A 15,098-nucleotide genomic window follows, 5' to 3' on the forward strand; every position below is an offset into this window, starting at 1 on the left:
TGCTTCCTGGGGTTGTGTAATACAGTGGCTGTTCCCAGTACTTGGGATTAACCAGTCAACACAATATGACTTAGTAGTGAAAGATTTCCCCATTTTACATTCCTTTCTTATCCTTTACTGTCTTCTTTTGTGCATTCTGTTGGTTTTTAAATTTATTTATTGATTTTAGAGAGAGACAGAGAGAGAGAGAGACAGAGAAACATCCATTTATTGTTCCCCTTATTTATGCATTCATTGGTTGTTTCTTATATGTGCCCTGACTGGGTATTACACCCACAACCTTGTGTCAGGGTGACGCTCCAGCCAACCGAACTACTCTGCCAGGGCATCAATTTTTTTTTAACTTAAAAAAATTTAATTATTTTCTTAGTGGTTCCTGAAGGGATTACAGTACGCATTGTATTACAGTGGACTTTAGATTAATACTAACTTAATTCTGGTAAAACGTTGAAACCTTCTTCTAGTATAGCACTGTTTCCTTTTCACTGTTATTATTGTCATATGTGTTATATTTATACATGTTAGAAACCCAATAATACAATGTTACAATTATTGTTTACCCAGAATGCCAAGAGAGGAAGCAGTAGTCACCAATGTTAAGTAACAGAGAAGACCTTTTTGATTTTATGCCTTGTAAAGCAGTTAGGGGGGAAAAGTGAAAAATTCAGTAGTTTTGAATGAAGGGAGGGAGGAAGTTGAGATTTGTGTCCTGGGAACTATCTGCATTTTGTATGTGGCTCTGAGAGGGTCCCGTGAAAACGATTAAGTGCATTCACAATGGTAATTTTTATGTCCTCCTGATGAATTTGCCCTCTTACCGTTATGGAATATCCTTCTTTATCTCAGGTGATTTTCTTTGTTTTGATGTTTATTTTTTTTTTGATAATAGCATATAGCCTCTCCAGCTTTTTTTCAGTTGTTGTTTACGTGCTATATAACTTTTCCCATTCTTTTTCTTTGAACTTGTTTGTATCTTTGAACCTAAAGTGTGTCTTCTACAGACAGAGGTTTAACATTCTCTGCCTCTTCATTTTAGCAATTATTTTGTTAACATTTATTGTAATGTTGATTGGACTTAGGTTTGTACATTTTTTGTTTTTATTCTTTGCTTCTGCCTTGGGATCTTACAGATCCATTCATATTTACCATTTTTGGCTACAGTCTTTTATGTGTCACATCTATATACGTTATAAGCACTACAAAACAATTTTTGCTTTAGACAGTTGTGTGTATTTTAAAGACATTAAGAAAAAACAAGTTTTTATATTTATCAGCTATTTACTAAGTCTGAAGCTCTTTATTCTTTTCCGAAGATGTGAGTTTGATCTGGTGTCATTTCCCTTTTGCCTATAGAATTTCCTTTGGCATTTCTAGTAGTGCAGGTGTGCTGTGAAAGATTTTTTTTTCTTTTCTGACAATGGGTGTATATTACCTGTTTCTTAAAGGCTAGTTTTACTTGATGCAGAATTCTGGGTTTACAGTTTTTGTCTTTCGTTACTATAAAGCGTGCTTCCACTATTTTATGGTCTCCATAGTTTCAAATGAGACATCTGCTGTTTTTGAATCTTTGTTTTTCTGAAAGTAATATATCTTTTTTCTCTGGTTGATTTCAGAATTTTCCTTTAGTTTTGGTTTTGAAAAGTTTGGGTGTAGTTTTCTTAATATTTGTCCTGCTTGGAATTTGCAAACTTCTTGAATCTGTACACTTGTGTTTTCACCAAATTTGGGAAATTTTTGGTTCAAATTTTTTTTACCCACTCATTCTCTTTTTTTCTGGGACTGCAATTATACATGTGTTAGACTTTTGGAGATTGTTTCAGTGGTCTTCTGGGGCTCGTATTTTTCATAAGAGCCTCATGCTTAATACTCTTATTCAGACTTGATAATTTCTATTTTTCTATCTTCAAGTTCACTGCCTCTTTCCTTTGCATTCTGCCATTATATCTCTCTGATTATTTCAGTAATTATATTTTTCTGTTCTAAAATGTGCATTTTTTTGATAGATGGTTTCTGTGTCCTGCTGTGCTTTTCTGTCTTTTCATTGATTGTGAGGTTATTTTTCTTGTTGTAATTGATCATAATTATAATAGGTGCTTTAAAATTCTTGTCTGTTAAATATGACATTTTGATTATTGAAGGTGTTAAAGAAAGCATGTAGTGGTTTAAGAACTCAGAAGGACTCTATTAAAAAAATACTAAGAGAGGAAGCAGTAGTCAGCAATGTTAAGTAACACAGAGGTTAGTTAAAATAAAGACCTTTTTGATTTGATAATAAGTTATTGATCATAACAAGAGTACTTTCAGGTGATGGGATTAGAAGGAGGATTGTAATATATTGTAATGTGAGTGGCAAAAGAAGTAATGACAGGGAGTATAGACACTTGGTCGGAGGAGCCTCACAGAGAACGAAAGGAGAGAAGGAGATAGAGGGGGAGGTTTGTTAAATATGTGGAAAAATAAAAAACAGTATGTCAGTATAGGATGCATGTAGAGACTCATGAGTAGGTAAAAGGATGAGATCCAGAACATAGCAGGAAGGACACTTCCTCCCTCTCGCCCCAAACTGGAGAAAGGAATACGAGATTATCAAGGATTTGATACGTAAGTGTATGGACTTTGGTTATTGTTTGTAGGATTTCATCTGTGGTCACTTTGCCTCAACTCATTGAGGAAAATATACGTACTGAGAGTTGGGAACAGAGGTTTAGAGGTTGAGGACTGGGACAAATTTGGAATAATTATGGGCTGTTATGGGCCGTAAGAGTGTGGTGTTGGCTGTGAGTTAAGTGAAAGGAGCAATTTTGTGTTCCTAAATGACATTGGAATGGTGAATTTTTGGTACTGACACTATTAAACTAGGAGAAGAAATTCCTGTGGCATTATTTTTACTGTGATATAGGAGTCGAGACTGCACATTTTAGCTTTTACTTTTGCATAAGGGTTTGTAGTGGGATGGCTAAGGAGTGGAGCTTGGAATCCAGGTTAGGAAAACAGTGCTACTTTTGATGAATGAGAAGTTTCAGTGAGGGTGACAGTGAGGTTTACATAAACTTTAGAAAGGTAAAAGGAATAGGGATGTTAGGAGGCTCTGGTCTGAAAGTGGGAGATTAGAAGTTAAAATATAGAGGTACAGCAGTTTGAGGTCTGAGAATTCAGCGAGTTGATAAATTGGAGCATGGGGGAAGGATTTTGTTGTTACAAGGTCAAGAAACGATGGAACTATGTGTTGGAATGAATCATCCCCAAGAAGTGGAAGTCTACCAAGAGAATTTAGAGTGGAATAGAAAGCTGTGTAGCATCTCGTGTTTACATGGTGTGGGGTGTAAACTAGATGATGGCGGATGTTAGGGTACGGGGAATTAGGGGTTGCACTGTACTGTTTTAAAAGGAGAAGAGTTTTATTTTTTTGTTTTTTGCTTGTTTATTTTCATGAAGGTGAAAACATAATGGTTTGTTAGTAGTGGGGATCTCAATCTTTGGAATATTTTATGTGACGTTAATACTGAAAAATGATTTGACTTTAATATTGAATCAGTGGTCTTATTTAAAATAGGATGCATTGTGGTAGATACTTAAACAGTATTTTTGTGTTTTACAACTTAATACTTTGGTGGAGGCAGCTGGGTTGGGGAAAATGGTGAAGGATACGTTGGGTTGGCAGAGGAAATCATACTTTTTAAAAAGGAGGAATTTGGTTTTACAAACATTAATGTTTTTCCTTTTTTTTAAATTGCTGCACACAGTTGTCATTCTTTTTAAGCATTAGTAATGCGACAACAGGGATCAGGGAAAAACAGTGTTTTAGATCTTCGTATCCCTTATGGGAGTTCCTATTTTGAGAGATCAAAAGGCTTTTGTAAGTTTTACAAAGTCCTGTTACCTGGACCTGTGATGATGCACAACATCAGGAGATTGTTAGTTCAAAAATAAAAATGAATCTAACATCCAGCGTATTTATATTGTAGGAAATGTTGATAGTTGTCATAATAACATTACACTCTGGCCTCTCTGTAGGACATTAGTCCCTCTCTTTAATAACTTCTAATTTAGAGTAACTTAATTTTCAGGTGGATATCTAATGATTTCTTTAAGTTTCAACCAAGTCCGAGATTTTTGTGACTTGTATTGAGCATCCCATGCTTCATGTTCTTGTGAAATTGGAGATGTATAGTTTGTATGTATCAAAACTATACCACCTGTAACTCTTTGCTCATTCACAAGGGAAGTTTGAACAGGATTTGCTTTGGGCAGAAGTGTAATGTTCTGAAGTTCAAGTATCCTGCTGAACTTCAGTACCCTTATAAGAGGGACTCCCCTTATCAGGGCCTCAGCGCTCATTGATCTGCTCTTAAAGTCCCTTGACCATCCCCATATGGAACACATTCGGTACTACCAGGCTCTTGAACTTTATTGTGTATGTGCTGTTTTGAAAATAGGTTGTGCTCTCTTTTTAAAAATCTGAAAATGAGAAATGAATGGCATTGTCATCCTGTATTAAAAGAATTTCTGACACTGATATTTAGGTGTGAAAAGTTGGAGAAGGGCCTCAAATATCTTCTGCAGCAGTCTTGCTGAAAGAATGATTACCGTGACCCTTTTGGAAGTGCATTATATCAGGAAGGACTGTGAGCGCTGGGTTCAGGAACACCTTTGGGTCACGTGGTCTCTTGCTTGCTTGATGACTTTATGCAGGTTTTTTCTCTCTGAACTTAAACTTTGATGTATGAAAAGAGTAGTTTTCCTCCCAGAGGGTTACAGTGAGTCATAAATGGGCATAGTGTGGTAAAATAAACACAGTAGTAAATACTAGCTCCTTTCCTAAATGATGGCCTATGATCAACCTTTCTTTTGTTAATCAGAGGAGAAGAATTGTGGAAAGCTCTAGTTTTGTTATTCTGAGATTCCGAATTTTAAAATAGTATTAATTCAACCAAAACATTGAAAGTGGTACTAGGTTTCTGTTTTCACCAGTTCGATGAAATGTTTTCCAGTTCTAGTCATACAGATGATAAAGAGGCCTGCCATTACACTCCTTTCCCACCTCCAGCGCTGGTACCTGCACCGTGTTAGTGACTTTAGGATTTCAGGTGGACAGACAGGGAGTCACCTAGTACCTGACGGGAGCTGTGATGAAGTGCAGAGAAGATCTCGTGAACTGGAAGTCTCCAGAGAGTAGAACTAGCAACACCAGAGGGAGGAACATGTGAGAACCAATTTAGAATGTTTACTAGACCCGTGCAGACTTGTTTATTCTACGTTAGCTGTATAATAAAAGTATATGTGACTTTATTTTATGTTTGAGAAGAAACTCTTTTTTTTCTACTTCTCAGAAAAAACAAGGAGAGAAATGACAGCCAAAGGTTCTACAGGAGTGGAAGTTCTACTGGCAACATTAGAGGTAAATCACTTAACGACTTTAATTATGTAACTATTAATATCAACTAATACTGAAGAAAAAATATAAGCGAAGTATAAAATTTTTACCCTGGAGGTATAGGCAATGAATGGAAGTTTGTTTTATGTTTCAATTTAACATTTAGCATGGTGATATAAACTTTCTAATAATATATTAGGTAAACCTCTTACATATGTTACCCTACGATTATCATGATAAACATATACTTTTTAAAATCTTTACATGCTGTTCTAATTGGTAATAGGAAATAAAGCATTAGCTGTAAATAAGTCTTTAGCTTAAAATAAATGATTGGTATTGGAAATTCTCATCTATTTTACTATGTCAGCTGGTATGTATTTGTGATTTAATTTACTACATATATTGGTTGAATAACTGTATTATATTTATAGTAGTTAAATTTCTGTGTCAGTGTAAAAGTTTTGGGTGAATCAGCAGGATGTAGTCAGAATCATTGTATTTCATTCAGTGCAGTATTAAGAACGTGGGGTAAGTACCATTGTACACCTCATGTCCACACAATATTATGTATCAAAATATATCTCAATAGAACTAGAAACAAAGAACAGGAGTGAGTTCATGTTTGTTGATAGGAGTTACTTCCTATCAAAAATGAAATAAAGCTGTTATTCTGAGTTGATCTGTCAGTTTAAAGCAATCTCAGTAAAAATACTAACAGTTTTGTTTCTGTAGTGCAATGGGAAAATAATAAGCAAGAATAGGAAGGATGATTCTGAAAAAGAAGAGAGGTTCTGAAAAGTACCAACCCCACTAAATACCACAGAACATTATAAAACTTCAGTAATTCAGATAGTTTAGAAATTATGTGTGAGTAGTTGGTAGACATTAGTGTAGTAGAATAAAAAAATCCAAAACTAAATTAAAATGCTTATGGGAATTTAGTACTACTTCACAGAAGGCAGCATTTCAGCCCAAGGAAGGACAGAACGATTACCTAATAAGTGGAGCTGGGACAAACTGGTAGCCGTGCAGAAAAGCATAATGTTGGATCCTCACTTCCTGCACCAAAATAAATTCCATATCAAGCAAATGTTTAAGCATGGAAAGTAAAATCATAATACTAGTGGAAGTAATGAGAGGAATTTATGAATAATTTTACAACAGGGAAGGCTTTTTCTAAGTAAAACACAGCATCTCTAATAGAAAAGATTGATAATTTAACTACATTAACAAAAGTGCATGGGGAAAAGCAAAACAGACACTTGCAAACAGGGAAAATAATTCAACTTGTATAATTGTTGTTTAATCCTCACCTGAGGACAGGCCCATTGATTCTAGAGAGAGGGGAAGGGAGGGACAGAGAAAGGGAGAGGAACATAGATGTGAGAGAGAATCATTGATCGTTTGCCTCTTGTACATGTCCCTAGCCAGGGACCAAACCCATCACCTAGGCATGTGCCCTGAACAGGAATCCAATCCGTGACCTTTCTGTTTATGTGACGATCCTCTAACCACCTGAGCCACAGCAGCCGGGTCCAAATTGTATCATTTCTTTAACATATAAAGAACCTCCACAAGTTAATAAGTGAAACTCATCCCAATATGAAAATATTAAAAGGTTATGAACAGACAGTTCCCAGAAAAAGAAACACAAATTGCATTTAAGATTGAGCATCACTGTGGTTCTCTCCCTGCCCCCCCCGTCCCCCCCCCCACTCCCCCCGCTCGCTCATGTCCTGTATTATTGCAGTCAGCAGAGGTGGGAGGTACCAAATTACATTTGGGAGATTTGTCTGGATAAGGCCGAGATATAACAATGCAACTTCCATTCAGGTTACAGTAGCCTGAGCTCAGTCACATGGCTCGAACTTAATTATTGGTTTGGCCAAAAAGTCCATTTAGTTTTTTCCTTAAAATAAAAGGCACATGTTTCATTTTCACCAATAACTTTATTGATTTGGGTATTTTGAGCGCGTCAGCTGTCTCCCATGTGACGTAACGTTGATTGTTCTCAGTTAATGTCTTGATTTGATCACTGTCAACTTCAGCTGATCTGCTTGACCACAGAGCATCATCCAGTGAGAGATCTGCAGCATGACATTTTGCAAACCACTTTTGACATGTTCAGTCAGTCACAGCACCTTCTCCACACACTGCACAAACCTTGTTTGCATTTCAGTTGCATTTTTACCTTTCTTGAAATAATAAAGCATGACATGCTGAAAATGTTGTGTGTTCTCTTCTATCTATAATATTAACGTGGCTATCCCCAAATTCCCCAGTTTTGATAAGTTTCGTTTTAAATTCATGCTGACATGACAGTTGTCACGATACAATCTAACAAAATTGTTTTTAATGAAGTTAAAGACAGCTAAGCACTAGGAGAGCCATCTTACAGACAAACCCGAACAAACTTTTTGGCCAGCCCAATACAAAAGGGCTGGAAAATGTGGTTTGGCTCTGTATCTAGGAAGAAGATGAAATCAGTTTGCTGAACACAGAGCAATATTGCTGCCACAATCCACTCTTTTCTTTTTTGTAAAAAACATTTTTTATTGTATTTTTTTCCATTACCCTCTCTTTAACAAACATCTATCCCTCTCATTCCAAATTACTCCTCAATGAATCCATGGTCCAGTTAATACCTCCAATGCTAAGAACAAGGGTCTCTCATTATGTACAGTCCTCCATCTAATATGGATGGAGCTTTTTGGTTCCATCAGTCTGTGAACTAAAATGCTGAAACAGAGACAACACTCATTTCCTTTTGAAAAGAGGAAGAGTAAGAGTGCCACCCAGTTACTGAGGCACAGCAATTCCCACTTTCTTCTGTATGACATTGTAAAATTCTCTGCTCTAGGGGTGAGGCAGTTCCTTGAATAGGCCATGCCTCTGTTCTCTGTGTGGTTTTTTAAAATTCAGCCATTGCTTATAATAAGAGAAATATGATGAAGTACAATGTTCAACATTTTTTATTAGATTGGTTGTTCAGACTTTGGGAAATAGTTGTTCCTTTACATTGTTGCTAGAGTGTAAATTGCTCTATGAAGAGGAATTTGGTAATACCCATCAAAATACTGATATTCTTTGACCCAGAAATTTCAGTAATTTATCCCACATAAAGCTGTAATTAATCCCATGTAAATGTATGTAGTTTTCGTTGCAATTTTTTTAATAGCAAAAGATTTTCAAAAGTCTCATTTTTTACATAAACAGTGGTTACATAAACAACGGCTTAGCCGTGTAATGGGATGTTTCCGGTAGTCCTTAAAAAGAATGAAAAAACTGTCTGCTGATATGTAAGAATGTCAGTGTATGAAACAATATCTATATGGGGCAGTATTTGGAGAAATAAATCTATATGTGCACGTCGGTTTACAGTATGTGGATTTCTTTTATGTGTGCACATTATGCTTAGGTAGATACGTAGATCCGATAATGCAGTTGCCTTCTGAGAGGGGAGCTAGGTGACTGGGTAGGCGCCACATATACATTGTAGTGCCTTTTATATTTTGAATCATTTGTTTGTATTGTTTATTTGGGAGAAGACGATGAGTTCACATGACAAATTCCTCTTGTAGTACTGTTGATACTATGAAAGTGATAGGTCAGATTATTTGCAAAAATTCTTAAGGGCAAGAAGAAGAGACTGAAGTGATGAGTGAGAATAGTAGAAACCCAAAACATTTGTTCTTAGAGAAATTAGAAAGGTCACCTGTAAAATACGGACAGTTCCCAACAGGAAGAAAAAAAGTTTGGGAATTACAAATTTACAATGGTTTAATACAACAAATAAACTCTTTATTTCAGAACACGAAAGATCTTCAAACTACACTTAATATCTTAAGCATTCTTGTTGAGCTGGTGTCAGCTGGTAAGTGTTTTTTTTTTTTTTGTCTCAATTTCTGTTTGTAAACGGTGATCAACCATGTGCCATGCGTACTGGTTGAGGAATTCTCTGGTACCCTGACAGAGGCTAGTTCGGGTATTGGAACAGGAAACCGATACGTTGTGCACTTGCTGCTTTGTCTTTGGTGTCTCCCAGTGTCCCTCAGCCACCCCTGAAGCCTTGAACATGGAATTTTGGCATCGCTTGTATTTACCCTCTGTGCTATTTTCTAACTAAAATAAGTGAAATAAAACAAAATTTGATTTTATGGTGTTTGATTTCGGAGGTCTTTACTTGAAATATTTCTTGAATGCTAATAAGTTGTATCTAATATTCTATGGGAAAATTTGCTGTTTAAGCAAATTAAAAAAATTTTTTTTAGGTGGAGGTCGAAGAGCTAGTTTCTTAGTCGCCAGAGGTGGTTCACAAATATTGTTACAGTTACTTACGAATGCCAGCAAAGACTCTCCCCTGAATGAGGAGTTAATGGTGCAGATTCACTCTCTTCTTGCAAAGATTGGACCGAAAGGTAAGGGTTTCATTTGCATGATTATCAAACCTACAAGCATCTTTGTGACATGGATTCTCTGTGCCTTGAAACTGGTAAATTTTTAAGTCTAAAATGCGAGCCTTTTTCTTGGCTTTAGTCGTGGAGTGCTTTCTCAAGTCAATTAGTGACCTGTAAGAACTGAGGACCCTAAATTCATGAGGAGTTCCATTGCATGTGGTGGGAAGAAGAAGAAATTTAGGTCAGAATCACACCAGTGTGTCTTGGTGTTTGTGTGTGCCTGCATGCGTACGTGTGTAAAGGATGCACACAGCATGGATGTTGTCGAGGCTGGAAGGAGGATGTGTAAATGGGAATGCTTTGATGAGCATGGGGGTAAAACGTGTTTGTTTTTCACTGACAGCCGTATTTGTACTGTGTGGTCTCAATGCCCAGAAAACTTACAATCTAGTTAAGAAGACCAAGAGAGACATAAAAAATTTTAAGGCTTTTTATTATAGTAGTAAGGCATGCAAAATATTAAAAAACAAAAATTGGGAAAACAGAATATGAAACAGAGGAAGAAGCTGATTTAGGTTAGGTTAACAGAAAAAGGCATCCTTTGAATAGAACCTAATGTCAGTCGTAATTGTCTATGATTTCCTGAACTCTCAATAGTGACTTTCAAGAGTTGTGCTATATTGCCTTGTGGCATACATATGGGTTTTAAACTTGGAAGTATTTGGTCAAATGCTTATTCTAAAAAGTATGTATGTATGTATGTGTGTATGTATGTGTATATAGCATGGATGTTGTATGTATTGTATAAATGTTTATTACTTTTAACAATTGTTGTCTTAAATAAAGCATCCTTAAAGATAACTTTAATTTTCAAGGTATCTTAGGGGGCTTTAAGACTTATTAAACATACATTCAGTCTATTCAAGAAGTATGTTGTTAGCTGTTTATTTTAACTCATATTTGCGATTTAAGGGCCTCTGAGATTTTTGCTGAAAATGAAAAGCAAGAGAAAATCTCATTTATTGGTGAATATTATTATAGCATAGTTTCTTCTCTATTTAGAACCAGATTATCTTTCTTTTTCTTTTCCTGAAGTTAAATTAAGACATGGATGCATTTATATTTACATTTCTTTAATATTCCCTTTAAGTTGTAGCTCACTTATTTTATTTTCCTTTATACTTTTCAGTTTGTGCTATTTCTGTTACTATTTGTCCAAGTTTTCCATTTTTGTCATTTCGGGACACTATACAATAATTTCTTCAGTGATTCTGTATTCTCTTCTCTTTTTTTGTGAGATGAGAGAAATTTTCCTGCAGGGATATTTAATACATTTTGACTTAAAATTCCTGTTGTTGATAAAATAACTCTGCTTGCTGGTCCTGCTTGCTTTTTTGGTTTAAAACCTTAACATTCTTAAATTCCTGTGATCCAGATTGTTTTTACTGTCTTAATCACTTTGTGAGAATAAAAAACAAGACCTTTTCTTCCCTTCCTTTCCTATGGTAAAAATTAGATCCCGTTAGAAATTTATTTGGAAATATTTGCTAGATTATTTCCTACCGAAGCTGTTGATTTTTTGATCGATTTAAGTCTTAAAAGAATTCTGGTAATACTAAGTACGTACCATCGGCAGTGGCCATGGCCGTTCTCGACCACGGGGCCGGGTTCCTGTGAATGTGCTGCAGTAGACAGACCCACACGTGGGTGGTCAGTGGAGCTCCTGCTCTCGTGCTCGTCTGTCGTGCTGCCCTGACCGCTGTCCCCTGCCTCTGCTCCCTCACCTGCTCCTCAGGACTTTCTTTGAAGTCACATTTCAAAAGTAGAACGAGTATTTTTAAAATCATACAAGAAAATGATTATAATCTTAAATATTTCGGGTCAGTTTTACAATTGGTAATAGGAATTCATTATATAAGTTTTCAAAATCTCATTGCTTTATGACTTCTTCATTTCATCCAAAGTTACATATGAACAAATTGTTCTTTTTTTTGTAAAACAGACAAAAAATTTGGAGTGAAAGCTAGAATTAATGGAGTTCTGAATATAACCCTGAATTTGGTCAAACAGAATTTGCAGAATCATCGCTTGGTTTTGCCTTGTCTTCAGCTTTTACGAGTATATTCTGCAAACTGTGAGTATTTCAGAGCAGTTTTTAGTTAACTCGGTCTTTTGAAGTTACAGAAAATGAAAATTTAACCCGTAAATCTCTAAAATTTGTGGACAAGGTAAGAGAATATTTAATATGGATTTTTGTAATGGCTAAGCCCACTACCGCAAAACTGATGTGGGGTAAGAAGGTGAATTGACAGCGTGGATGGATCTGGAGAGCATTATGCTAAGCGAAATAAGCCAGGCAGTGAAAGACATATACCGTATGATCTCACCTGTAAGTGGAACCTAATCAACAAAACAATCAAGCAAGCAAAATATAACCAGAGACATTGAAATTAAGAACAAACTGACAGTAACCAGAGGGGAGAGGGGAGAGGAATAATGAGGGAAAACAGGGGAAGGATCATTAAGGAACATGTATAAAGGACCCATGGACAAAGTCAAAGGGGGTAGATTCGAGGGTGGGAGGTGGGGATGGGTGGGAGGTGGGGATGGATGGGTTGGGTGGGGTGGGGGGACGAGGTAGGGTGAAAATAGAGACAACTGTGCTTGAACAACAGCAACAACAACAAAAAGAGAAGGTGAATTGACAGAATCTTGAGAATTGTCATTAAGTGTGAAGTGAGGGGGAGAGCAGGCCGCTCAGGGGAACTACGTGGAAGAATGGGAGGGTGTTGGCAGCTGGAAAAACTGCTGTTCCTGTTTGGATTTTCATAGATGAGAGGAAAGCTGAGAAGGAAGGCATGTGGCTGCACGGTCACCTGGAGCTAAGTCTCTTCAGCAATCAATAGGGAAGTAGCAGAACAGCAAACAAATATACAGGAGTCCCTGAGGAAGCTGGAAAGAAGAGGAGTTACCGAGAGAAAGCTTAAGATAAAGTGCCCCCTAACACACACACACACACACACACACACACACACACACACACACACACAATCTCTCTCATTCATATTAGTTCCCACACCCGTAAGGTGTTGATTTTCTTTCTGTTCCCTGACTGTGGAATTGGGGTGGGTAACAGAACACCTGAAATTGAAATTGTAGAGTACATGTTGTAGAATATCATTGTGAAATAACCAAAGTGGTAGATACGCATGTACACGTATGCATGTGTGGATTTATTACCTATGTCTGTACCTTGACAATATGGCTACAGGTGTGCTCAGAGGAAAATAGCTCTGAATGTGTAAATAATTAACACTTCTGTAATTAAAAAGCTTGTAAGGAAATGAATGAATAGGATATCTAATCAAAGAAGTTAGGAACAGGGCAATAAATGGAAAGAAAGAAGGGAAATGAAATAGTAAAGAAAAAAAAACCTTAGAAAATAACAAACAGCTGATCTAAAAAAAAATAAAACAATTGTATTAAAAATAAAACAGATTAACCACTGAACTCCCCAATTAAGGAAAAAGGAAGACAGTACTAACGAAATTAGAAGGGAAAATGGAATACTAAACAAATACAGAGGGAAGTAAAATCACTATGCAAAACTTTCAGAGCAGGATTTTTGGTGGCATTTTATTGACTTAACCATTAGCAGGCTAGCACGTGGTTTATCTGTAATTTTTATAATATTTGTTCAGAGCTGAAAGTATTGGGCCCAATTTTCTGCTTATGTAATTGCATCTTCTGTGAGACTCTATTTCCCTACTACAACTGTTTCATTAAGGTCCTTTTACCTGTCAGCTAGCACACTGCCTCCTAATGGTCTCTCTCAAATCTTTCTTCCCCAGAGTGCTGAGATCTGACCTGTAATTAAAATGCAGATCTTGTTTTAAAACATAATTCCATACATTATTAAAGTGTATGTTTTATCCATTTGTTGTTAGCGCTGGTGTTATTTCACATGCAATGCTTTTGATCTATCATTTTCCAGTAAACGTTTGTTTCTTTTGGGCAATTCCCTATAGTTGAAAGAATGAACAACTTTTAGGGTCCTTTATAATTTGCTGAACTTCTTTTCCCAGCTCCTCTTCCCGCTGGTATGCCTTTGTTTGATACTTCTGTTTAACTGCGCATACCCATGGTGTTCGTTAACTGCCATTCCGTTATCCATGTTCCTCTCCAGGGATTCTCCACATCCGCCCCTCACTGCAGCGCCTGTCCTAGCCAAGTCCTCCTCGTCTGTAAAGACAGAGCCAGCTATTAGTGTCTCCAGAGGTGCCTTCTGTTTCACTGGGGACTGGGGACTCCTCACTGTTGTCACCTAAATGCCTGACAACTCTTAATCTATTAAAAAAGTAATTTAGTATTTACTTGTTTACCGTTTTTGTCATTCTCCTCTACTCTGTTCTCTGAGAGCAGCTGTTTATTTTTGTCTCCCAATGCCCATGGCCTGGTGTTTAGTCAAGTTCACCACATTTATTGAAGAAACAAATGAAGTAACTTAAAAGCATTTATTTTTAGTAGTAACACTTTATTGTTTTATTTAACTTCTTTCAGAATTTCCTGCAACTTCCTATAAAAATAAAGCAAAAAAAAATGTTTTAAGTGATTGGTTGAACTGGACTTTATGAGGGACATGAGTCACAGTTATTAAACAATTAGTATATGTTTTTGATTATGTTGCACCAAGTAAACACATTGCTACGTACCGAGATTTTTAAATCATTAACCATTTTTTCTCCCCCTTCCAGCTGTGAATTCAGTATTCTTAGGGAAAAATGGAGTTGTGGAACTGATGTTTAAAATCATCGGGCCTTTTAGTAAGAAGAATTCGGGTCTTATGAAGTGAGTAAATGTTTTGAGTATAAACAGTTTTCTTTTATCATTCTGGGTCTCCTCATCTTGACCTGTGCAAGGAACAGTAAATTGTACGGTGGGTTCTTTCTTAGTTCTTAAATACTGATTTTAGTATGATAAAGATTTTCTTCAGTGTATAGTTTAACCTTTGAAAGTATATCAAAATTAGAAAACTTTAAATTCATTGAATATAGTGTTACGGAAATTCAGACTTTGAACATTCCTAGATACTATAAGAGGAAAAAAAGATCATTTATAAAGTGTCATTCATTCAGAAACATTTATTGAGTGCCTACTATATTTCCTACCAATTTTGCAATCTTTAACGACTACTTCTTTCATTCTCACAATTAACTGAACATACTTGTAATTTATACATTTTTTTTTTGCCAAAATAATGTCACTTTTTTTTATTTTGAAAACATTTGTAGGCCTTTCAACCTCAGAAAATAAAAGCAGTCTCC

At 36.3% G+C, this 15,098-nt stretch overlaps 1 protein-coding gene across 9 annotated transcripts in view; it reads left to right on the forward strand.

Annotated features, from left to right (window-relative positions):
- The window catches only part of AGTPBP1 (ATP/GTP binding carboxypeptidase 1), a 155,202-nt gene that overhangs the window by 39,231 nt on the left and 100,873 nt on the right, over window positions 1-15,098 (forward strand). For 8 of the 9 annotated variants that reach the window (XM_053923435.2, XM_053923446.2, XM_053923450.1 and 5 more), the window contains 5 exons: window positions 5,331-5,398; window positions 9,188-9,251; window positions 9,649-9,795; window positions 11,777-11,908; window positions 14,529-14,622. In XM_053923435.2, coding sequence (XP_053779410.1) covers window positions 5,331-5,398; window positions 9,188-9,251; window positions 9,649-9,795; window positions 11,777-11,908; window positions 14,529-14,622 — 505 coding nt within the window. Of the gene's footprint in view, window positions 1-5,330; window positions 5,399-9,187; window positions 9,252-9,648; window positions 9,796-11,776; window positions 11,909-14,528; window positions 14,623-15,098 lie in introns of those variants that run through there. The other variant, XM_053923452.1, reaches the window with a different exon arrangement.

The sequence above is a fragment of the Desmodus rotundus genome, chromosome 1 (genome assembly GCF_022682495.2).
Source record: "Desmodus rotundus isolate HL8 chromosome 1, HLdesRot8A.1, whole genome shotgun sequence".
In the NCBI taxonomy this organism is placed as follows: domain Eukaryota; kingdom Metazoa; phylum Chordata; class Mammalia; order Chiroptera; family Phyllostomidae; genus Desmodus; species Desmodus rotundus.